Raw genomic sequence first — 25,547 nt, 5'->3', positions numbered from 1 at the left:
TATTAGGATAGTGACATTATTTGTTATGAGCGAGTCTCTCTACCAAAAGCATACTGGAATTGAAATAAAACAAAGGATAAGAGCTTTTAGCTGCAAGATATTTACATTAAAAACAGGTTAATGGTATATGAATTGCAGCACCAGTGGTGACCCACAACCCAATTCCTAATCATCAACAACCCCAATATTAGTAAATACAGCAGTAACTCATGACCCAATGGCAGCAATCTGCAACCCACAGTTTGAAAAACACTGTATTTGAGTAATTCATGTCCAAATACAATAATTTCATAGGAAATCATGGTCTCTTGAGAAGTCTGTTTGAATGCAGTAAATAATCAATAAACAAAAAAGTTATTAAGTAAGAAGCCACATTTATTAAAACAATTATACTATAAAATTCTCAAGGGTCAAAATATCTTACAAGAGCATTTCTGTGTTTTCGGATGAAGTCTTCTGGGGAGTCGGCCCATTTCGGTAAGACAACATTGTTCACCTTGTCCTGAGACATTTGAAGGCATCCAAGATCAAAATCTAAAACAAAGACAAATGTTCAATAGTATATCACACTTCACACAATATTGTTCATATTCCATTGATTCTGGCTTCCTGTGTTATACAGTAAAATGCAATTCCATGTAGAAAGGCTGAAAGTTTTATATTGTTGTTACCTGCATTTAAATGGAAGTCAGAAGTGCTGACACAAATATGCCAGATACGTGAGGTGTACTTGGCACAGCAGAATTAAAAATGAAATCTTTCTGTGAAATACAGTATACAAGTCAGATGAAGGAAAATGTCGATTAAATGGTGCAGGATTAAAATGAGATCACTGGGGGCAATTATGTTTAATTAAGCCTCAAAATAAACACAGAAGCATCCAGACATGTAGAGAGAACATCCATCCATCCATTATCCAACCCGCTATATCCTAACTACAGGGTCACGGGGGTCTGCTGGAGCCAATCCCAGGCCAACACAGGGTGCAAGGCAGGAAACAAACCCCGGGCAGGGCGTGCACACACACGCACATACACCTAGCACACACTAGGGACAATTTAGGATTGCCAATGCACCTAACCTGCATGTCTTTGGACTGTGGGAGGAAACCCACAAAGACATGGGGAGAACATGCAAACTCCACGCAGGGAGGACCTGGGAAGCGAACCCGGGTCTCCTAACTGCGAGGCAGCTACGCTACCCATTGCGCCACCGTGCCGCCCGTAGAGAGAACAGTGACCATGTGAAAGTCAAAGAAACGTTTATTTTTTAAAATATATTTTAGATGGAATTATAAACATTTATTTTTTAAAGGAATTGTCCACCCAAAAAAACATTTTTATGTGTTATTAGCCTGTGCAGACTGTAGTGATGGCCAAGAATACTTTTCAATCTCATGTTTTCATGAAGAACACAGATAAACTGGGCATCTACAGAGATCAACTCTGGACCACAGACAACAATATAAAAACAGCCATGAAAAAATCTCCTGTTACTTGGGTCTCAGTCCACGCTGCAAATGAACCAGTCATATGCTTGTGCTCACAAAAATCAAAACATATGCATTTTTAGCTAAAATACTGTTAAGTAAATTCTTAATAATAATAATAATAATAATACATTTTATTTATATAGCACCTTTCCCATGCTCAAGGCACTTCTTCCAGAAAAGCAGTGTACACAGAGAAAACTGTCACACAGGAGCAAGTTTCTGAATTAAAGACAGGACTGAGGGGAAGATCTGGGTCTTTAAATCAAAAAACTTGTTCTCATTTGAACACATTTCCTCTCCATGCATCACTCTGATTTTCCGCAACTATGTATCTAACAATATTTTTACGGAAAAAAAGAGGTGTTTGGGGCATTGAGAGCATACAGCTGGATGACTTGACATGTGAATTATGAGAAACGAACAACGTGAGATTCTTTCATGGGTAACTTTACAATGTTTTTCTGCGGCCCAGCCTTGGTCACCCATTGTGTTCCATTCTGTCAAATGTTGTTATTGCTGCTCTCCATGAAAACATGAGATTAAAAAATATTCTCAGCCATCACTACAAACTACATGGCATAAGTAACAATAAATACCTTACTCTTGGGTGGAGTATTCCTTTAAATATTTTTTCAACAGAATCAGATTTCTTTTGAATTATCTACTTTAAAGTTCAAAGACAGGCATCATATCGTATAAAGAACTTCTTTGCCCAGTTGCAACTGTGGGATATCAAACTACAAAAACCTACGGTATTTAGTCATTCAGTTTTAATACCCTGCAGTCTAAAACCTTACTGATTTAGGTGACTAGATACATTAGCTGTGATTCAGACAGACCAAAAGCTTCATCTAATTTGAAAAGTTTGTTTCAAAGTAAGAAATTCTGAAAACTGGAGAAAAAATATTGCTGATAAAGAAAAAAAATCTGTAGAAGAGAGACTATGAGAAGGTTTACAGGCATTAATATAGAATTAAGTAAGCCACATCTGCAAAGAATGGGCATTTGTGCTAATAATCATCAAGTACATTGAGGTTATGAAGAATATGAAGAAGGACATTTATAGTGAGATTAAAAAAAAACAACAGTGTGAACTGAATTTATTTATTAATTACTCTCAAAGTAGTGACCAAAATATTTAATATATCCCTTTATTTTCAAAATAGCCTGGTCATGGTCACTGGGTGACTGAGTGGAGGTGATTAGAAAGAAGTGCAAGGTAGAGCATGTGCTTTGAAAGGACACAAGTTTATTACTGGGTGTATGCAATTGAGGAAAACTAAACAGAAAGAGAAGAAGGGAATTTATAAAGCACTTAGGACACATAGACAAATTGTTACACACATTAGGTAAACGCATTTAAGAATTGAAAGGGGGATTAGAGCTTACACTGGCAGCACTAATCATACACACAAAACACTCACAATGGGGCCAATTTGTGAATTTCCCCTTGGGATTAATAAAGTATCTATCTATCTATCTATCTATCTATCTATCTATCTATCTATCTATCTATCTATCTATCTATCTATCTATCTATCTATCTATCTATCTATCTATCTATCTATCTATCTATCTATCTATCTATCTATCTATCTATCTATCTAATTTGGAATTGCTAGTCACCCTTATTAACCAGCATGTATAACAGAAGAGACAGGGGTTTCAGTGTTTATTTAAAAAAATCAAGATATGTAACTATGATGTCTGCATTAAAGATTTTATCCTAACCTATATAAAAAGTTGAAATAGTATGTCCCATAGTGGAATTTGTCAGTCATGCCAGTATGGTCCTCAGTGTCTTTAGTTATGCAGTGACACCTACGTCAAGCTCCAATGGTCTAATATTATACTCCTATTTTTCTTGCTCACAGTTATCTGTAGACACAGGCCATTGTAATGGATTAACCTTTTTGACTGTTCTTTATAACTTACTCTGTTCTCCAGCTTCAATTTTCACAAGCAGTTATGTGTATTATTAAATGTCTATCATGCATATATTTATTTTCTGAACCCATTTTGCAAATTTCAGGGTTAGGGTGTGCTTACTCATGATGTGAAACTGCATTTAAAAGTGTGAAGAATTTTTTATTGAAGTGTTGAGCACTACAAGTTGTCACTTACCATTCATGTTTTTTAAGAACTCTGGAAAATAGAAGAATTCAGGAATTAGCTCTTTCACATCAACTGGATTTTCCATGCGAGCTTGCCAAGCAGCCTGAATGGAGTGGAACTGTCTGTCTGCACAGTCAAACCTAAAGACAAAAGACATTCATCAGCAGGAGGATAATGAAGGGGAACAGAAGAGAAGCTACATTAGCTACATGAAAGCATAAAGTAGACAGGCTGTGCTCGGCTAAACATCAGTCACCATATGCAGTATTAATGGACTAAGTTTATAACTTACTATACTATACAGATATCAGATTTTTTACATTTCTAATGTTAACCTATATTAACCTATGTTACCAACTGTGTTGATTTTCTTAAAATGCCAGTTTGCTTGTTAAAATAATACTTATAATAAATAAGACATTACAATAAAATACCCTTGAGAAAATAATGACCTTATTCAAGTGTAGAGGTTTCCCACAGATTTTAAGCTTGATACTTAGTCACAGGTCATAAATTATTTTAGTCACACAGCTAAATTTTAATTTAAAACACTTTTGTGTAGACTGAAGATGTATAAAAGGCACACCTATGCAGAGTATTGACTTTTAATACATTGACTTACCCTTTTACATTTTGTTCTGGAAAATACTGTGCAGACAGTGTATATTGTACATGTTCCTTTATTCCTATTTCACATTATTAGTATAATTTTAATACTGAGAATTTGAGACATCAGGAAAATGCAGACATTCATTTTGTAAAAAGAAATAATGCTCTAAAATGAGCTACTCAGCACTGACCCTTACCTTCCACTCTGCAGCTGAATGTGTAAGGTGGTGAAAGGCTCTGCCCTGATCATATAGTGTATGACTCCAGCAGAGTTGGAATAGTGTGTTCCATAGTGGAACTTGTCAGTCATACCAGTAGGGTCCTCAAAACTCTCGTACCTAAAACAGTACAGATTAATACAAACAGAGTTATGTTGGAAAAAAACTGTTAAGATTTCCAGTATGCCTGCCTACCATTAAAGTAACCTACCCACAATGATGGCAAAACATGGCCCAATCAAGATGGCTCCAGGGACCATCAAGGAATAATGACTGGTTAATCATCAGAAATAAAAAGAGAGAAGAGAAGAACAAACAAGAGATCAGACGAATGGGAAAGCAACAGCAGTACACAGCATAGGCAGAGAGAAAAAGTGAAAGGCATGAAATGAAGAAAACAACCAGAAATGATAGGATGAAGAGGCCTGTGTAGGCCGAGGCCCAGAAATGACTATTCCACAGGTACTGCTATAGCATCATTAATAATATTAATAACAGTGCTGAGGAATCATGTCTGATTAAGCACTTTGAACAACTTGTGATCGATTTTTCATTCAAAAAGTCAACATGAATGTGGGATAAAGATCTTTCAAATATAGACTCAATGTATCCTGTCATTTTGAGAACATAAACAGGAAACATAACTTTTATGCACACTTCAATATTTACAGAATAAGCCAATATATGCTCATTGGGCTGTGAAAATTATAAAAAACTAGGGGGCTCTGCCCCCTGCTCACCAACCCCCGTGCGGGCCCTACGCGCTAGTCATTTCTTGGATCTGCTGCTTAAGAATGATTCGTGTTGTGCTTTTGGATAAACACGAAAATCAACTCTGTCTTTGATATCCGTCTTTCGAAACTATTATCACTGACAATTCGTCACATGTTGGTTTATTATGTATGTGAGCATGATCTTTCAGATTCACATAGAGATCCAAGAAAACTTCTTTGTCTGTGTTTTTCAGATACATTTCATGTAAAGTGCGATACTTTTGGATGTATGGATTTGTATCCATTATTGGCTGTAGAATTTCTAATACGTTTAACTCTTTCAAGTCTATGTTGCATTGCTTTTCCGTGATTATAAATACAAACCTGCCTGAATTGTGTTTTTTTTTAAATTAAACTTGTAGTAGTTTTAATTGTTGCGGGACCACAGATTCTCATAGCGTATGGTCCTGAATTGTTTAAATCTATGTTTTGAGCATTGATTGATGCAAACGCGAACAAATTATTGAGATTTGGATATTTTGCCTATAGTGTTTGTGGGTTTCACTTCCACCAAATAAATATTTTTTTTCTCGCGGATACACCTCTTCATTGGGAAGAAACACTACTCTTCCCTGATGGCAACACAAATTAGACGATCTACAAGTCTCCGACTTAAACTTTAAAGCCGAACAATATCTACATACTTCTGTCATATCACCTATGGCTATATATTCGATCTCTTTTCACTGTTCCGTTATTTCACTGAGTAATAATTTCCATTTGTTTGCACTAATGCAATCTTTACTATCAGTTTTTTGAGACTTTCGAATTTTAGTACTTTCATTATCTCTAACCTGCTCTGCATGTGTATCGCGCCAACGTTTTTGAACCTCTTTATGACATTCTATTTTGTCTTCTACTCTTTGTCTTTTATTTCTGGCCTCAGGCGTGGTCAAATCTCTTGGCACAAAGTCTCATCTCGCAGGACTTGAAATTCTCTCTCTGAAAACATCTCGTCTTATCCCAGGATTTTATTATACAATAGAGAAATATAAAGTGGATAAGATAATTGAGGAAAAAATATTTGATTAGAAAGAAATGAATGGGCAGACCTGAATTGCCCACCTATTATTTCCTTATTAAAAAAATGAATGGCTTTGGGCCATTGAAACCAATTATTTTAAAGCTTAGTTGATTATTATTTTATGTTGTTTTATTTTTTATGTACCCAAAGTATGATTGATGGCTTCTTTCCTTCACTTTTTATCCACGGAAGTACATGTGTTAGATAGATTTAAATCATCCAGCCAAGAGGCACCTACCATGGAAAAAATGGAGTAATCAATCCTGTACTCAAGGCTAAACGATCTCAGGGTACCCCCAGCCATGTGTGCCCTAACACCTCAAAAGAAATCAAATTTACACCCCCACCCCCCAAAAAAATATTAGAACACAGAATGCTAAGTCACATGTATTTTATATATATATATATATATATATATATATATATATATATATAGGAAGTGCAAATTAAAATAAAAAAAAGAAAATTGAAACAAAGTAGGATTTTAACCTCCTTGGGATTAACCCAGAGCATTACTTGGCTCGGGATTCTATTCAATTATGGTTTTACAGCATTAAGCCAGAATAACTCTTGGGACAGTATTCTGCTGCCATCTAGTAGATGAAATAACATTACGCAGAAAAAATCATGAATATTTTAAAGTTTTTTTGCCACCCAATGTTAACTCATCAATATTCATGAGTGGGGTGGAGCTTCCCACCAAAATACAATGGCATGTAAAGCTAGATGTTAGCTCCTTAAGCACTGATAATAATATATCAATAAGATAATTTATCACACTGTACCCTCTCATGCATAATCAACATAAAAAATAGTATAAGAAAAGCACACAAAGAAACACACTTCTACTGTCCTGATTGCAACACTGGCCTGTGTTTGGTGGCTGTTTCAAAACAAGCCACATAAGGATATGTACTAAATCTTTATCAGTACACCAGTAGACACTAAACTTTCCTTTCCTACTGTATTTATGTGGACATTTTAGCATTTAAATGTTTCTGTTACACATAAAAACAATTTTAATTTTTGAAAGAATGTCAGCTTTTTTCCAAGGGAAAACATAACACCAAAAACACTACAAATATATTTTAAAGAAAAAGGATTTAACCAAAAGGAAAAAAAAGACCCATAACACAATATTTAAGATATGTAGTGTTCTAAAAACTTAGGATTTATAAAAAAAAAAAATACTGCATGCAAATCCAATGTTCTACAGAGTGAGTGTTAGAGTAACACTAACTGTTGACAATAGCCAGGTTTCCATCCAAGGAGTTTTTGCGAAAAAATATTTAGCGCTTCAAATTTTTTACCGATATAGCTGATGGAAATGCTAATTATCGATGAAATGTTGTACATGTCGACATAATATTTTTCTGTTTAACTTTAGCGCATAAATTCCATGTCGATACTTCAGATGTCGCAAAAACTACATTGGAAACAGTTTTTGTCGGAAAAAAGGGCTTTAACGCAAATAAATGTGTCACATTTTCATCACGTGCAATCAAAACGAGAATGGCGGAGCGGCTCGCATGGTCTGATGAAGAGAGTTTTTTTTTTTTGATTAAACGTCGTTATTTTGTATTAATTCAAATTTCAGTTTTAATTAAAAACCTTCAGGGAAGCAGGTTAATTCAGTTGTTATCGCACTGTGAAGGAATGTTGAAAGGTAGGCTCACCTGTACAGATCCGATGCTGCAAACACAGCTGCATCATGGGCACTTCTAGGAGTGCCAACGCAAATGTCTCGTATCATGCTCCTGTCATCAACAAGGGCCTGGAGAACAATAGATGGCCACCCTTTGCGATTAATGTAATCGCGGTAGCCTTCCGTCGGGGGAAGAATAGGCACAAGCGTGCCATCCAGCGCACCGTAAATCTGTGGCACAAGATGCACCAAGGAATTGCGGTATGCAATTTCATTGGCCTCCGCTACAGTCGGAAGTCTGATATAACGCCGCATTAATTTTTCTTTAATAGCGGTGCACACAGCATATACACATCGATGGACGGTAGTTTTACTAACCACGAAAGTTTCTCCAACTACTCTATACTCGGCACAGGTTGCCAGCTTGTAAAGGGCGATGGCAATCCGCTTTTGGGTTGGAACCGGTGGTCGGTGGCAACCTGTGATGGGCGCAACATCAGGACTGATGAATCCACACAACATGTCAAACGTCGGCCGTGTCATTATAAAATGTTGCAGCCAGAGATTTTCTGTTAAGTGTCTCTCCACCACCTCCTCCCAGAAGGTCTTATTCCATCGTCTCTCCCATACCCGTGGGTTTCGTCGCACTGGGGTACTTTCTTCGAGCTCTAGGGCTATCAGACAAGCAACTGCTTCATTCTGCTGTCGTCTTCGGATATTATGTACAATTCCAATTATTTGTGAAACTGAAATAACAGTAAGCTGGCAAATTTCAAAAAACTGTCTGAATAATCTCTCCATTTCTTTGTTTAGTGGAGGGGGTGTAACGTGGAAAACAAAAGGTAGATAATTTGCGACATACACAAAATTATGTATGGAAACGGCTCAAGGGCAGATTTTTTTCGCGATACAACAAAACTTATGCGACAGTTCGTTTTGGGGGTGGATGACGTCATCACGCACACCATTTTATCGATAAAAAGCCAGTTTGATGGAAACAGGCTGGAGACAGCAAATTTCGCACATTTTTTTTACGTATATTCTGTTTGTCGATAACAAAACGTCGCAAAAAACTGGATGGAAACTTAGCTAGTAATATAATAATTGTTTATCTTTTAGTAAATATACAAAAATGGTGAAAGTGCAGTTTAATAGCAGGAGACAAACGACTCAAGAGAAAAGCTCATGGACATGAAACATAAAAGTATAGGCTGAAAAAAATAGATAAGTAGTCTGATGTTAGATTCCGTTCGAATTAAAACAATGGTCTACAAGAGATTTTGCTCTCCATTTTTTAATGAAGGTTGTAACATCAAACTGTATTTATACTGATCCATGTCTCAACTGTTTGTATTTATCTTGTTACCCCTGACACAGGCTAGCTGATGTGCTACTGGATTAGCATCCATCTGTACTTTTAAAATTCGTGTTATGCAGCCTTAGATGCTGTCTGAGTGCTACTACGTGTGGGTGTATTTTGAGCGTAGACATGTTTACTTGAGTAACTATGGCCCAGATTTAGTCAATTAAACAAATAAGGATGCTTATAAGAGCATGTATCAGTGTTGCACAAGTTATTGATATAAAGCACAGGTTATGCAAATAATCGGAAAAGCACTCAATTTACTTCATTTGTTAAATCTTGGGAGGTCAAAGAATAAGGGCCAACTATTAATCATTTTTAAGGATAAAGAATAAAGAAGCAGAAAAATATTTTTGGTATACAAAATGACTTAATTCAGCCTGCAGCTGGTTTATAATATATAACAGACTATAAAGTCATCCATTGTGACATGAATACAGCTGCAGATAGAAGGATTTTCAAGCTGCAGAGGTCTTTGAAACAATGCTCCATCAACTCAAATTCCAACTAACTAAATTTATGACCCATTATGTTATCACTGACTTTCTATTTCTTACTTTTCTTTAACTTCCTTGGCGTGCCGACTGTTGACAACACCTATAGGCTTGGAAAGATCCCGGAAGACAGAAGGGTTGTCCAGATCAAGTGTATCTGAACTGTAGTCACACAGAATCCAAGGAAACTGCAATGACAAAAAATAACAGTCATGAGCATATTACCGAGAAAAAAACAACCAACAAAGATTTAAAAAGATCAGAAAATGAGGAATGGTTCAACTTCAGACGTCTACACTTCAACAAAGAGAGTGATCTTTAACCAATCATTTCAAAAAGGTCCTATTTAAAGCAAGAGACTAAAAATATGTTGCTAGATTTAGCAACAAATCGATAAGTAGGTACTACTGTGAGTTTGCATTTACTTTTTGTTTAAAAAAAAATGAACAATTTGCACAGACACTTATATGCTACATTGCAAAATATCATTATAAATTACAGTAATAATGAAAGGCAAAACTAATATACTGTACCTTAATTTCACAGCAGACTTTTTATATTGCAATTATAACATTTCATGACATGTTTAAGAAACAATTATTTGCCTGTTTTCTTTTGCTCTGATAAAGTTTACAACATGAACAACTAATAATGGAAAACTACTGTGAGTATCATAAATGAAACAAAACCTCAAAAATCTCATGCAAGAACAGCATCTTACCACGGGGTACTGTGAGAGGTCATTGTAGGTTCTGCCTGCAATAGTGTTTAGCTGCATTAGATATTCAAAATTTGATATTTCTCTGAAAACCCATTTCTGAAAAACAGAACAGAAACCAATCAGTAACAAGAAGCTAAACCTACAAGACGTTGAACCATGTGCTCAAATTGACTACAGGTACAAATGTGTCTCCTCACCTGTGTGAGACCAGAGGCCTTTAGCAGTTCTTGTGGGGAGCGAGATCCAAAATAAAACAAGTTAGAGGGACGAAGACCCAAAATCCGAGTGTACACTTTGTTTCTTACCTGGAAGTAGAAACAATGGCAATCACATTGTAAGGACAACTAAGCCACAGCAGTTAAATCCTGTTTATTGTAAATTATCAAGTAATTTCCTGAGCCTACTAAATTTAAAGTATTCTGAAATTTAATGTACTGCTGGGAAAAAAGAAAAGCGTCCAATGCAATCATATACTGTACACAGTATTGCTACATAAATATATTCTATTATATACATATATAAACTGCTCAAAAAAATTAAACGAGCACTTTGAAAACACATCAGATCTCAATGGGAAAAAAATCCTGCTGGCTACCTATATTGATATGGACTGGGTAATGTGTTAGGAACAAAAGGATGTCACATCGTTTGATGGAAATGAAAATTATTAACCTACAGAGGGCTGAATTCAAAGACGTCCCAAAAATCAAAGTGAAAAAATGATGTGGCAGGCTAGTCCATTTTGCTGAAATTTAATCACAGCAACTCAAAATCATACTGAGTTGTTTGTATGGCCCCGACATGCTTGTATGCATGCCTGACAACATTGAGGCATGCTCCTAATGAGATGACAGATGATGTCCTGGGGGATCTCCTCCCAGATCTGGACCAGGGCATCACTGAGCTCCTGGGCAGTCTGAGGTGAAGCCTGGCGGCATCAAATGGACTGAAACATAATGTCCCAATGGTATTCTATTAGATTTAGGTCAGGCGAGCATGGGGGCCAGTCAATGGTATCAGTTCCTTCATCTTCCAGGAAATGTCTGCATAATCTCGCCACATGAGGCCGGGCACTGTCATGCACCAGGAGGAACCCAGGACCCACTGCACCAGCATAGGGTCTGACAATGGGTCCAAGGATTTCATCCAGATACCTAATGGCAGTCCAGGTGCCGTTATCTAGCCTATAGAGGTCTGTGTGTCCCTCCATGGATATGCCTCCCCAGACCATCACTGACCCACCACCAAACGGATCATGCTGAATGATGTTGCAGGCAGCATAACATTCTCCATGGCTTTTCCAGACCCTTTCACGTCTGTCACATGTGCTTAGGGTGACTCTGCTCTCATCTGTGAAAAGCACAGGGCGTCAGTGGTGAACCTGCCAATTCTTGGTATTCTATGGCAAATGCCAATCGAGTTCCACGGTGCCGGGCAGTGAGCACAGGGCCCACTAGAGGAGGTCGGGCCCTCAGGCCACCCTTATGAAGTCTTTTTTTTAATTGTCTGGTCAGAGACATTCACACCAGTGACCTGCTGGAGGTCATTTTGTAGGACTCTGGCAGTGCTCATCCTGTTCCTCCTTCTCAAAGTAGCAGATACTGGTCCTACTGATGGGTTAAGGACCTTCTATCGCCCTGTCCAGCTGTCCTAGAGTAACTGCCTACATGCCCTTGAGACTGTGCTGGGAGACACAGCAAACCTTTTGGCAATGGAATGTATTGATGTGCCATCCTGGAGAAGTTGGACTACCTGTGCCACCTATGTAGGGTGCAGGTATCACCTCCTGCTACCAGTAGTGACACTGCCTGTAGCCAAATGCAAAACTAGTGGGAAAAACAGTCAGAAATGATGAGGAGTGAAAAATGTCAGTGGCCTCCACCTGTTAAACCATTCCTGGTTTTGGGGGTCGTCTCATTGTTGTCCCTGTAGTGCACCTGTTGTTAATTTCATTAACACCAAAGTAGCTGAAACTGATTAACAATCCCCTCTGCTACTTAACTGACCAGATCAATATGCCAGAAGTTTCACTGAATTGATGCTATACTCTGATTAAAAAGTGTTTTTTTAATTTTTATTGAGCAGTCTGACTGTTTACATAGAAGAATGAGTTGTCATTTGATTAGGAGTTAAAAATGCTGCAATATACACAGGAAGCCAGACATCACCTAAAATACTAAATAAAATAATGTCAAAGGTAGCAACTGTATTAGAATTTTAAGCTTAATGTTGAAGTTAAATAACAAAGACACAAAAGCCTACACTGACCTGCACCCAAGTAAAGGCTTTAGTGTCTGCTAAGCAGGGCAAGATTCACAGAGGGAAGTGTGGCAGATTACACTCTGCCATTCTGTGTACAACTGAGTGACATAATACCTTACAAGCCTCCACTGAATTATTTCCGAAATTATCTATTAATTTTTACACTGTGAATTTTTAGACCAACTTAGACTTTCACTGTTTTGTAAGATGATCTTCACAGAGAACATCACATTGTTACCGATATATAACAATATTAATATACAACTATACCATCACACTATATAATAAATATCATATGTATTATAATTAACTGTCTACATACATCTGGATCTTCTGACATGGTGTGTTACTTGCTCAATGTCACACAGTAAGTTAGGCATTAGACCTGGCACCAGTCCATGGTGATGCCACCGTTTGCCAATACAATGTATTGGCAGTTTGAAGCTGTGGTGTCCAATATGACAACCAGCAGCTATAATGAACCAGGCTGCATTTACGGTTTTGTTTCAGTCTAATCATTTATTTGCAAAAATAGTGGTTCCAGTGACATTTTGTTTGCCTGCCTAGCATTTGTTTACTTTAAAGAAGTTAATTCTGTTAATTGCACAGAGAAAACAATAGCCTGCTTAATACATCTGATGATCATTGGAGCATAAGCAGTAACGTCAGGCAAGCATGAAACTGTCCTTGACAGGGTGTCAGGTCCATCACAGAATCCACTCACGCACACAACACACTCACATTGGGAAAATGTAGAATTACCAGCTAAACTAACCAGCATGTCTTTGGGGATGTGGGAGGATAACCAGATTACCTGAAGAACCAGCCACAAAGACACAGGGCAACTGTGCTAGCTCCACACAGCCAATGACTGGGAGGGGGTTTTGAACCCAGGACACTAGCTCCAGAAGGCAGCGCTAACCCTTTATGCCACTGTGCCACCTGAAGAGAACAATGTACTCTGCTAATTTGTAATCAGCAAATAAATGTTTCCAAGCATCTTTGGACTCAAAAGATCTAGTTTCTGGTGTAGCTAAACATCTCACACACACTAATTTTTCACTGTATGTGCACATGTCTCGTTTTTTTATATTGTATTTGGCATCCAGATTCAGTGTAAGGTTTTCAGATAAAAAAAATAATAAAGTTAAATTAAATAAAGTATTTTGACTTTTATCCTTTACTAACAACCAACATGGATGCCACTAACGAGACTAAAACTAACACAAAATGATTACAGCCCTGGTGATGTGCTAATGTCGTTTCCAGTGATAGTTGCTCCTCCTTTGCATACTACACTGCTGGGACAAGCTTTAAGTACACTGGAATAGCAAATCTTGACTTTTGCATTATCAATACACTGCAGCCAAGATAAGCATCAATCCAAAACTTACTGAACTCAATACAGCTGGAAAAAAGAAAGACAAAGCATTGACATTATGGAGAAGGCACCTTGGTTCTGAAGTTGATGAAGTAATGAGCCTGGTCAATGAAGAAAAACTCCAGGGCTGATCGGCGCAAATTGTAACGACGCAGGTGTACTTCTCTCAGCTGTGATAAGGGCCGTTTGAAATCATAACCAATGCCTGCAAACAATAAAAATGATGGCATGGTGTCACTCGCATACTCCAACAGAACAACCCAGGCTTTGCTGGCTCAACACTCTGCTGAAACTGAATGAATACCCAAAAATCTCCTAAGGGAAAAACAGGATGATGATGGATTTGTGCCTTTAGGTGAAATCTAGCAGTATGGCCAGTGATGCTAGACAAAGTCATTTTGAATTTTAATGCTGAACAGTACATTTTATTTGATAGCAAACACTTGATAATGAATTATTACAGTACATGATAATAATTTTGATTCAACAGATTTTAATTACTATTGCACTATTTGAGACAGCATGTGTTATTGAAACAGTATTGGTGAGAATAATTTAAGAAAGATTTACATAAAAATTACAATTTAAATGTAAGACAGGATCTACTTAAATACTGCCACTTACTGTAAAGTTTGTGTGGAGCTATCAGAGTTGAAGAATCAACAATATTATGTACAGTCATTAGGATTTTTCACTACACTTACCTTCCTCAGTTTCTTCTTTCTCTGGACTTCCATCATAAAAATAGATGTGATGTGTGGTGACCTCAAGTCGACCCTGTATCACAGCCACAATGGTAATGAGTTCACAATCTTCAGAAATAACCAGTTTCTCTTTCTGGTTTTGCTCATCAACCTCCACTCTGTAAATGAAATTTGACACATTGACATAAATATCATCAAATGAAATTAGTGATTCAGTTCAGAAAAGTGTTTCTCAGCTGGAGGGGCATAGTTCAGTAGGGGTCCCAGTAAAACTATTGGTGGGGCACACATAAGATAACTGAAAATAATTATAAAATTGTGGGAAAATACTCAAATCACTAAAAATCAAGATACAGCAGTGGTGCTATAGTTTTCACAAAAAGCCATTTTAAAGTGCATTTCATACATAGCATGCATTTAGCAGGACTGCATGTACACCTGGCATTACATTCATGTCCGAATAGAGATAGCATGGTCTCCCCACTTATGCCCAGGAATCTGGGATTTTGTGTTTGCTTGTTTTCATTTGTGCCGCACATTGTATTGCAGCTACTAACTTGTAGTTAGAGTGAAAACTGCCTGCTATAATGACCTATCAAGAGAGAGAAAAAAGAAGGTGATATGCCTCAACTGGCACACACACTTTAGTGTTTTAACATGTTATCAATGCGGTGACAATCTCATAATGGAGATGGTAGGTTAACTCTATATAGACTGCCACACTCATTTTTTAAAATTCCACAGGTGTCAGGACTAGCCATCAGTCAGCTGCCACCTCCCTACTCAGTGTTTTTGTCTTTTCTGCGGACTTGATTGTTATATGTGGAGAGAAAACACATTTGAATTTCCACATGTATTAAATGCGGCCATAGCTGATGGAAATGCTCCAGTGCTGAATCCAGAGAACTATGAAGTATCTTCTGTTATTAAATTATGAAAAAATGTTTGCAGCAATTCATTCTGCATTTTAAAAATTACTTTATTTTCATAAATACATAATAACTTTATGCATAAATTAAAAAGTAAAATTTAAGCCAAGCTGAGAAGGGAGCAGCTTTTATTGTTATCAAAAATACCTGCAGTGACAGGCTGGTTGGTAATTACTGCTTATTATGTATCTCTATAAATGCTTATTCATTTTAAGTATTGGTCAAGAAATTCAGGCATGAGTAAAAATAACTTATTTAACAGAAATATGGAGGCTGCTTTTGAAATTGCCAATAATTTTGTGTTATGTTTTTAAAAAAAACACATCCACACAGGCAATGTAACAGCATTAGCAATAAATAAGCTCATGTTAATAAATGTAAGATCAACAACAAGTTTTCACCCTACACTAAAATATCCCATTGGCCCAATTGGTGCATCAATGAAACACAAGACTGGCAAACATTCACGCTAATAAAGAAACTCAAAGACTCCTCTCAATCAATTAGCTTACTAAGATGAACAGCTATCTGGCAGTACAGTAATCCCTCCTCCATCGCGGGGGTTGCGTTCCAGAGCCACCCGCGAAATAAGAAAATCCGCGAAGTAGAAACCATATGTTTATATGGTTATTTTTATATTGTCATGCTTGGGTCACAGATTTGCGCAGAAACACAGGAGGTTGTAGAGAGACAGGAACGTTATTCAAACACTGCAAACAAACATTTGTCTCTTTTTCAAAAGTTTAAACTGTGCTCCATGACAAGACAGAGATGACAGTTCCGTCTCACAATTAAAAGAATGCAAACATATCTTCCTCTTCAAAGGAGTGCGCGTCAGGAGCACAGAATGTCAGAGAGAGACAGAGAAAAGCAAACAAATCAATAGGGCTGTTTAAGTATGCGAAGCACCGAGGCGGCAGCTCACACCCCCTCCATCAGGAGCAGACAAAGAGAGAGAGAGACAGAGAAAAACAAACAAGCAAAAATCAATACGTGCCCTTCATGCTTTTAAGTATGCGAAGCACCGTGCAGCATGTCGCTTCACGAAGCAGCTGCACAGAAGGTAGCAACGTGAAGATAATCTTTCAACATTTTTAGACGAGCGTCCGTATGGTCTAGGTGTGCGAACAGCCCCCCTGCTCAATCTCCCTACGTCAGGATCAGAGAAAGTCAGCGCAAGAGAGAGAGAGAGAGAGAGAGAAAAGTAAGTTGGGTACCTTCCTAGCCAACTGCCAATAGCTTCCCTTGTATGAAATCAACTGGGCAAACCAACTGAGGAAGCATGTACCAGAAATTAAAAGACCCATTGTCCGCAGAAATCCGCGAACCAGCAAAAAATCCGTGATATATATTTAAATATGCTTACATATAAAATCCGCGATAGAGTGAAGCCGCGAAAGGCGAAGCGCGATATAGCGAGGGATCACTGTAATGGTATATTAGATGTCTACACTCATAATAAGATGAGCTCCTATCCATCCAGGTTGTACTGGTATTATTTTGTCACACTTATTACTCTGTTTCTGTTTCGTTATGAACTTTAAAGTTAAAGAATGTTAATCTAAAATGCATGAATAAAAGTGAAAACCTTCTCTCCTTCTTGTTCTGGTTTCTGTTAAGTGTAAAAATACAAAAAAAAAAAAAACACAAACCTGAAATAGCTACAATAAAAACACACATGAACTGTTGGAAACATATTTATGCCTCCACTCATGGGCTAAAACACATTTCTGGGGAATTCTTGTCAACGTCTAGATCTTTCTAGCTGATTACATCTCAATCACTCCAAATAAAACTATTTCCAAACCAGTTGCTAATACATGCACTCAAGTATAACTTTTAAAATAGGCAGTTCACCGGCCTGAGTTCATTTACAGCCTCAATAGGTGGCAATTTAAAGAATTTGGTCATCAGAACACATCTACCATAGTAGCAGGCTGGCTAATAACCTGAATATGTGACAGAAGTTGCTAAGAAATCAGAACTATATGTGAATAAAAATAAGGTTTATGATGTTCATGTAAACATTATTGCGATGATGCAATTTTTAAGAAAAAAAAGTCTGAAAGAAATTAAATGCATATTGTTATTTTTCATTTTCTGTAGTTCAAGGTGGATTCAAAAATAAATGTTGGATGCTCCGGATAAAGAAAGGATTTGTTATTTCTGCAGGATTACTACTGAATGCTTTTGAAACTGATATGCCAATGTAAGGAATACATTTAATAAAGATTTCAGATCATCATTAGAACAAATTCATTACTAGTGTGGAACAAAGATGATATGAATTAAGGACTCACTGGTTGTCTAAAAAGACAAGATCTTCTTCTTCTAGCTGGTCATCCGCCATATCTCTGACTTTAGCTTCTTTGGCCACAGCAAGGGGGATAGTGTCTGTATGACTATGTAGGTTGTCAGCTCCTAAGATGCAAGAGAAAAATTAAGCAAGATGTGAAGTACCACAAACTCTGTTTTTTTGAAAATAAATCATAAAGTGTAAAGAAGTCCCAGGGAAGAAGATTGGATGGAGAGGTACCCATGCTGTTAAGACATGATGGAGCAAAAGACACTATGTAAAGTTTAGTAGCCTGCTTCTGGCATACTGGTTAGAAGAGAAGATAATACACTTCAGCACAAAAAGGTATTCTAAATGTGAAGTATAAATTTCTGTACCCATGTTGTCTCTTAGAGCACTGGCATCAGCATGTGAGTCAAAGTTGTAATTAGGCACAAGTTTAAGCCTCATTTTGGAGTAGGTCTCAGCACTTGATAACTTCCATTTCTTTTCAAGTTGGGGACTGTAAACAAAAACAGTGATGTAATCAGAAGGCTTCTGCAGATATTGACTGACATTGACCTTAATAAGCAATAAAACTATAAACACAGAAAAACAGTACATTCCTCCTTTATACAATGACTACTTTTTTGGCAAAAGCCCTAGACCTTCACAATCAGGTCCATTTGAATATGGAAACATACCGTTCAGCCCTGGCACCCCTTTCACAAGAAACAAGACGTTGGATAGATTTCCACTGGTGAAATACAGTAATGTGATGGCTGTTGACTTGCTTCAACATATTCGAATAGCGCAGATTCTCACTACGCATCTTCTTCAAGTAGGTATCCACAAAGAGCTCCTGCAAAGTCAAGAATCATCATAGTGGCCTCAGTGGTTATTCGTTTTCGCTACAACCCACACACTTATCAAAAGTATGGAGTCTGCTTTAAAATAATTTCTTTAATTGTCCGATTTATTTTTGTTTGGTCTGTGACTTCAGAAATAGTCAAGAGCTTTTATGCTTTCATTTTGTTCTACCCTACATAAAAGCTGACAAAGAGCAGACAGTTTCTGCTATATGTAACTGTGAAGATAATGGCAGATGTACAAGTAAAAGATGCTTAAAATGAAATTGTATGGGATTACCAAATAGGTTAACAGGCATGGAGAGTTGTACTTTGAAAGATAATAACTCTTCTGCTAAATAAAAGCCGCAAAACATAAGCCCCTGTAAGTGAATTCTTCAGTTCACCAAACCTATACATTCTGAATCATGATTTGATTCATCTGATCATCCTTTGATTTCCTGCGAATGTTTAGGTGTGTGGCTTTATCTCCAATAGCAGGAGCTATTCATGTAAATACTTATTGAAGCTGCTGAGAACCTGTGTATCTCCTTCTTCCGGAAAAGAGACTATATTCTTTTTTTTTGTGATGAAAAATATTTTTAATTTCAAGTTCAGTAATTAGAAAAAACACATTCTGGAACTTCTGAAAGAGGAACAGATTATCAAAGGGACTACACTCTTAAACAATGGCACTTAGCTCTTATCTTCAGTTTGCAGAAGTCTAAGCAAAAGAAGAGGAAACTAGGTGTTAGTTCACTAATCCTCAGTCACGTTTTCCTGAATGTGTTATTTCCTCTTTATTCAATCTTATAGGCTTTAACTTGGTAACATTTTAAGCCACGGCAGAGCTGAAGAGAGGTGCAGCTTACCTGAAACTTTAACTTGCTCTCTTCACGCTCCTTTTCTCTACGAAGAGAGCTGCTCATTAATGCGTCAAAACAAGAGTTCCAGAAATTCGACATAAGATCATGGCTTCTGCCAAACGTCTCAAGTTCGTAATAAGACACAGCGGGATGAATCTGAAAGCAAAGTGCAATTAGTATATAAATCCTATTTAATTATATGTAGATTACTTTTGCCCAACATTTTTCAGTTTATCTATTGACATTCAAGGTATCAATAGTTGACCACTGAAATTGAAATGCATTCGTACAACATCTGGAAGCTAAATACCCATTTCTGATACAGAATATGGGAATAAAATATTACTTACTACTACTACTACAAATAAATTATAGGATTCCTGGCTTGCATGTAATGGTGATGGTATAGCTTTCAACCAACCACAACACTGGAAAGGATTAAACAGTTTGAGAATGTTATATTGTAATTTTATACAATAACAAACATACTACTTATTTTACTAAACTTGGAAAAATAAACTACATGTACTATACATTTATAATTTCTTAAAAAATAAATTAAAGACAAAAGTTTAAGTGTTGTTAACCATAGAGTATAAAAATGTAATTGGACATATCAAAGGGAATGTTGATTTGCTTGTTCATACACACTATTATGTAATGAAATTTAATAGTAATATTTTATTTCGTGTTCAGTTTTTGCTTTCTTCGGGCACTTGTAAACTGCAAACATTCTCCATGAACACCAAAACACCCAAGAATTTTAAAAACGATCAGAGATTATTACATGTTTCTCAATAAAGCTTTGCCACTCCTGAGTGGTACAGTAATGCTGAAGATCTTCAAAAAAGGTGGTGCTGCCATTTGTGGGTGGAAGAGATGGTAACAGATGCTGAAGGTCTAACAGCTCAAAGTGCTGGTCCAGTAGCGTCCTCACAATGGGAACTAGGTAGGTAAAAGTATCTGTTCGGCCGCCAGTCAGTGACTGACTTAAAGGACCACTGAGCCGGCCCAGGAGAAAACACACTTCTTCCTTGTGCAGTGAAAGAACAGTCTGTAATAGGCTGTGCAGCTTTACACAAGCCATTGCACAAATCTGGGAAGGGAAGGAAAACATCAATGTTATAAAAAAAATACCTTTAATATGTACACCACAAAAAAAGTTCAAAAGCTAATTCTTAAATGTAAACAACTCTATATTCAAAATTTAATTTTAAATACTGAACAGCAGAGGTGTAGCAATACCAGTGACCTTATTTATTTATATATTTTTTAGAGATCCAGCCTTTGAACCGTGCCAGATCACTGCAAGGCCTACTAAAATATGGAATCGCCAATTACCCTGACCTGCCTGTTTTGCCAGACCTTGAGACCGACAAGAAATATTCAAACCAAAAATGCTAATCTCATATTTGTGGTTAAGTTTATTAACTAGTAACAAAAAAATTCCCACAGTAAGAGTGCAGAAATTACAAAAGTAACTTCTCATTTGCAGTCAAAGAAACAACAAATGTTGATAACAAAGACACTGTTATTTCTTAAATATTAAGCATTTTGTATTCAAAATTTAATTTTAAATACTGATCAGTAGAGCTGTAACAATACAACTACATTTGTTTGTATTTTTTAAATATGGTGTTTGAGATGATCCACCCTTTCTCTATGTAAGGAGAAGTCTGTGCCACTCATGGTGGTGCAACCAGCTCTTTCTAGACACTACTGATGCCAAACACAAACATAATTTAACCATTTACATTTGTCTTTATATAATTATTGATAACATAGAGAAATGTGTAAAATTGTATTTTCACTTTGACAATACAATTTCATCATTCCAAATAGTGTAAATTCATTAGGGTTCTACATTAAACCCAATAAAATGTGAAACAGCTCAACAGGGCTTGTTCTCGGGGACTATAACATACTAAATATTTCAAATGAGAAAGTTAGAATTCAACCATTTTTATTTTTAAGAATTCAGAAGTGGACACATTTGGTGGTATCCCTGCAAGAAAACAGAAAAACCCACAACTGTCTCGGAAATAACATGAAACTAACAAAAGTAATTGGCACCCATCATTGTTTATTCCGTATTTCACAAAATCAGACTTTGCTTTAGAGTTTTGATTCCGAAGAATATTTCAAATAGTAACAAAAATTAAAATGGCATGGACAAAAAATGATGGGACCATTAACCTGATATTTTGTTATACAACCTTTAGAGGTAATCACTGCAAACAAGTGACACCTGGAGCGCTCCATGAGACTACTGCACCTGTCCACAGGTAGTCTGGCCCACTCTTCCTAAACAAACTGTACCAGCAGTGTCAGGTGTGAAGGGTGCCATCTCCTGACTGCATGTTTCAGTTCTTTCCATGGACATTCAGTAGGACTGAAATCAGAACTCATAGAAGACCACTTCAGAACAGTCCAATGTTTTGTTCTTAGCCATTCTTGGGTGCTTTTAACTGTGTAGACTGGGTCATTATCCTATTGGAGGATCCATGATCCGTGACTGCAATAGAGCTTTTTGATACTGGGAAGTATGTTTTGCTCTAGAATGTCTTGATAGTTTTGAGATTTCATTGTTCCCTGCACAGACTTAAGGCACCTTGTGGCAGATGCAGCAAATCAACGCAAAAGCATATCTGCGACTCCTCCAGGTTTCACAGTGTTCTTTTCTTTGAAAGCTTCATTTTTTCGTTTGTGGACTGATGCAACCTGCCAAAAATCTACTGTTTTGTCTCAGCTGTTCAAAAGACTTTATTCCAGAAGTTTTGTCTTGTTAATACACATTTTTGTGAATTCCAGCCTGTATTTTTTATGTTTTTCTTTCAACAGTGGAGTCCTCTTCCATTGAGCCCACTGTCACTCAAAAAGTGACAAATGGGGATGGGATATCAGACACTGATGGACCTTGACCTTGGAGATCAGCTGGTATCCCTTTTGAAGCTGTTCCTGGCTTTTTGTCTACCATTCTCACTTTCCTTCTGCCCATTCTGGGGTCGATTTCCTCTTGCTGCAGTGTCCAGGGAGGTGCCTATAGTCTCATGCATCTTAACCTTCTTCATAATATTTGCAACTGTTGTCACAGGAACATGAAGCTGCTTGGAGATGGTCTTACAGCTTTTGCCTTTAACATGATTATCTATAGTCTTCTTTCCGATCCCCTCAGATAACTCTCCTTTGTTTAATGTTGTCCTCGTTCAGTGTGGGGCACGCAATGATACCAAATAGTAGAGTGACCACTTTTTTGCATTTAAATAGGCTGAATGACTGCATGATTGGAGAAATGAGTTATACTAATTAAAGAAAACAGTTTGAAAAGTCACTCTTTTTCAATTATTCTAACATCTAACAAATGTGTCCAAGACATCTTTTTTCACAATTGCTCAGCTTTAATTTTATAACATATTGAAGGCATGCAGATAAATATGGGACAATCGCTTTTCATTTAATCACCTTTCAGGAGGCATACAGCATTTCTTCAAAGAGCTCTAAGGGTACCAACAAATTTGTCCATGTCTGTATATACAGGATACATAGAGGGCCTTAACTAATTTGATCTTAGTAAACACCACTGAAGGGAATACACTTACTTGTATCTAAGTTCTGAAACCAGCTAAATTAATATTTTCAAAGAAGCAAACAATTCCTGATGTTCAGCTAAAGATCAAGCAGTCACATAGGTCTTTTGGTTTTCATGGTAACATTTGTCAATACACATATAACTAGGCCGGCAGATGAGTGTTGATGATTATTGATTAGGTAATGCACACAAAAATAGAGCTGCAATAAATGTAATAAAACAAGGAAATGAACATAAACTCTAGGAATTCAGCTTACTACCACTTATGTACCAGAGACTTACCTGGGAATTCTGTTGCTGGATGTAACCTGTTATGATGCGCAAGCCAATCTGGGCCATCTCCCTTGAGTCATTTGTACCATTCACAGGGAAATACCACGCTTGCATCTTATCCAACAGATTAACAACACCTTCGAAAATCTGCAGCAGACCAAAAACACAGTGAGTTACAGCATAGAATAATGCATTCATGTCATGGGGTGTTTTGAACAGCTTAACCAGCTTCTCAATGTCACGGCTTACCTGCTCCCTTTTTACTTACCTTTTCACTCCACAGAGCCTGGTTGCTGTGGCCTTCAGCAAAGAGGAAATCCTGAAGAAGACGAAGTAGCTTTATAACATTCTGAGCGTTACTAAGCAAAACAGGTGTTGAGTTGTCTTTGATATCTGAAAATGCCGATTCCAGCATCATCTCAAGGAGGCTAATAAGAGATGGAAATTAGCATCAGTGAACAGAGTCAGGTTTGTTTTAAAGTTATTTTACATTTCTATAGACAGGACTCAAAATATCCCCACCACTGAGCCTCAAATCATAGACGCTAAACATATTTTGGTAACCTTGCTTTAGTATAAAAACTCTGGTAACATGACCATTCCAAAGAGCACAAAAACACTTAAATATACACAAACTGGCAGAGAGTAATGTACACCTATGAATACACAGCAACTGTGATACATATAGGAATAACTGGGAAGCTAACATTTTAAACTATGCAATCACACTTTTATTTACCTTTTGTTGCTGGACCCCTGAAAATGAAGGGTAAAGAGTCATGGTACCTTAAATATGAAAAGTATTAAACTAGAGAAGCAGTTTAAACAGCAGACAGCCTGTGTCAGGGCAGAGGAGGTCCAACAATAAACTTCTTATTAAAAGGTCACAGTGAAGCAATTTAAAGATCACATATTAGCAATAATAAAAAAAGTATGTGGCCAGTTCATAACACATCCACCAGGTGTTGCTAATCACCTATTTAAATGTTCTACTAAGTAATTCGATACATTTTAGGTTATTCCTGTAATGGCACTAGCTATAATGCAAACCACTTTCTCTGGCTGGTGTCTTAACAGTTTAGATCAACCCCAAACAACTACAGTATATTTTCAGGGCTATGCTTTGCTCTGCTATTTGATTTCCTGTTTCTCTTCATACCAAAAGTCAAGCAAAATGACACCTTTTATTGGCTACCTAAAAAGATTACAATATGCAAGCTTTCGAGGCAACTCAGGCCTCTTCCTCAGGCAAGATGTAAACATTACGTCTTCCCCAAAGAAGGGGCCCGAGTTGCCTCGAAAGCTTGCATATTGTAATCTTTTTAGTAAGCCAATAAAAGATGTCATTTTGCTTGACTTCTCACAACATCCATAAGGGCTAGCACAATACAACACCCTAGTACTACATCATCCTACCAAAACAAATGGAGGATATGTGTAGTATATAATATGCTCCTTTTCTGTCTTAGCTGGTTAGAGACTCGGTATGAATCTAATAGTATGTTACTCAGTATCTTAGTCAGTATGCTTCTTTGTAAACAACTACATGATATTTTTAAGTAAGACAGTATTCACCCTAAACTACAGTGATAAGAGAACAATCTGGGAAACTACTTAATGTGTTTCACTGGCTGCTTCCTAAAATCTCTGTGAAGATACATCTCAAAAATCATTGTATGAAACCGAATTAAAACCAGTTATAAACAAAATATATAGCTTATCAATAAATATTATGTTTAAGTCTGAATCAGAAAGACAGATAAGTGTCATTCATGTGTGATTAAGGATCACATGAAAGGCTCAGGTAAGCCCGCCATATCCTACCACAACAAGAGGAAGCACTGTGGCTAATGGTATCTCCTCTTCCGTTTACCTTACAGCACTGAGCAGTCTCTTGGAGATAATGGGTAGCCCCACTCCCAGCAGGCAACTGAAGCCCCCCCCCCTTTATCTATCTATCTATCTA

The 25,547-nt window shown here is 37.1% G+C and overlaps 1 protein-coding gene across 1 annotated transcript in view; it reads right to left on the bottom strand.

Moving 5' to 3' along the window:
- Positions 1-25,547, bottom strand: part of nbeal2 (neurobeachin-like 2) — a 338,784-nt gene that overhangs the window by 22,937 nt on the left and 290,300 nt on the right. Inside the window, 15 exon segments of the mRNA XM_028817374.2 lie at positions 425-534; positions 3,617-3,747; positions 4,414-4,554; positions 9,797-9,921; positions 10,455-10,550; positions 10,652-10,759; positions 14,169-14,302; positions 14,802-14,959; positions 18,031-18,151; positions 18,404-18,528; positions 18,710-18,867; positions 19,726-19,875; positions 20,507-20,815; positions 23,591-23,728; positions 23,850-24,009. Of these exon segments, the coding sequence (XP_028673207.2) occupies positions 425-534; positions 3,617-3,747; positions 4,414-4,554; positions 9,797-9,921; positions 10,455-10,550; positions 10,652-10,759; positions 14,169-14,302; positions 14,802-14,959; positions 18,031-18,151; positions 18,404-18,528; positions 18,710-18,867; positions 19,726-19,875; positions 20,507-20,815; positions 23,591-23,728; positions 23,850-24,009 (2,164 nt within the window).

The sequence above is a fragment of the Erpetoichthys calabaricus genome, chromosome 13 (genome assembly GCF_900747795.2).
Source record: "Erpetoichthys calabaricus chromosome 13, fErpCal1.3, whole genome shotgun sequence".
Classification (NCBI taxonomy): Eukaryota; Metazoa; Chordata; class Cladistia; order Polypteriformes; family Polypteridae; genus Erpetoichthys; species Erpetoichthys calabaricus.
The sequence above is the reverse complement of the archived record's forward strand: the minus strand, read 5'-3'. Positions and strand labels throughout refer to the sequence as shown.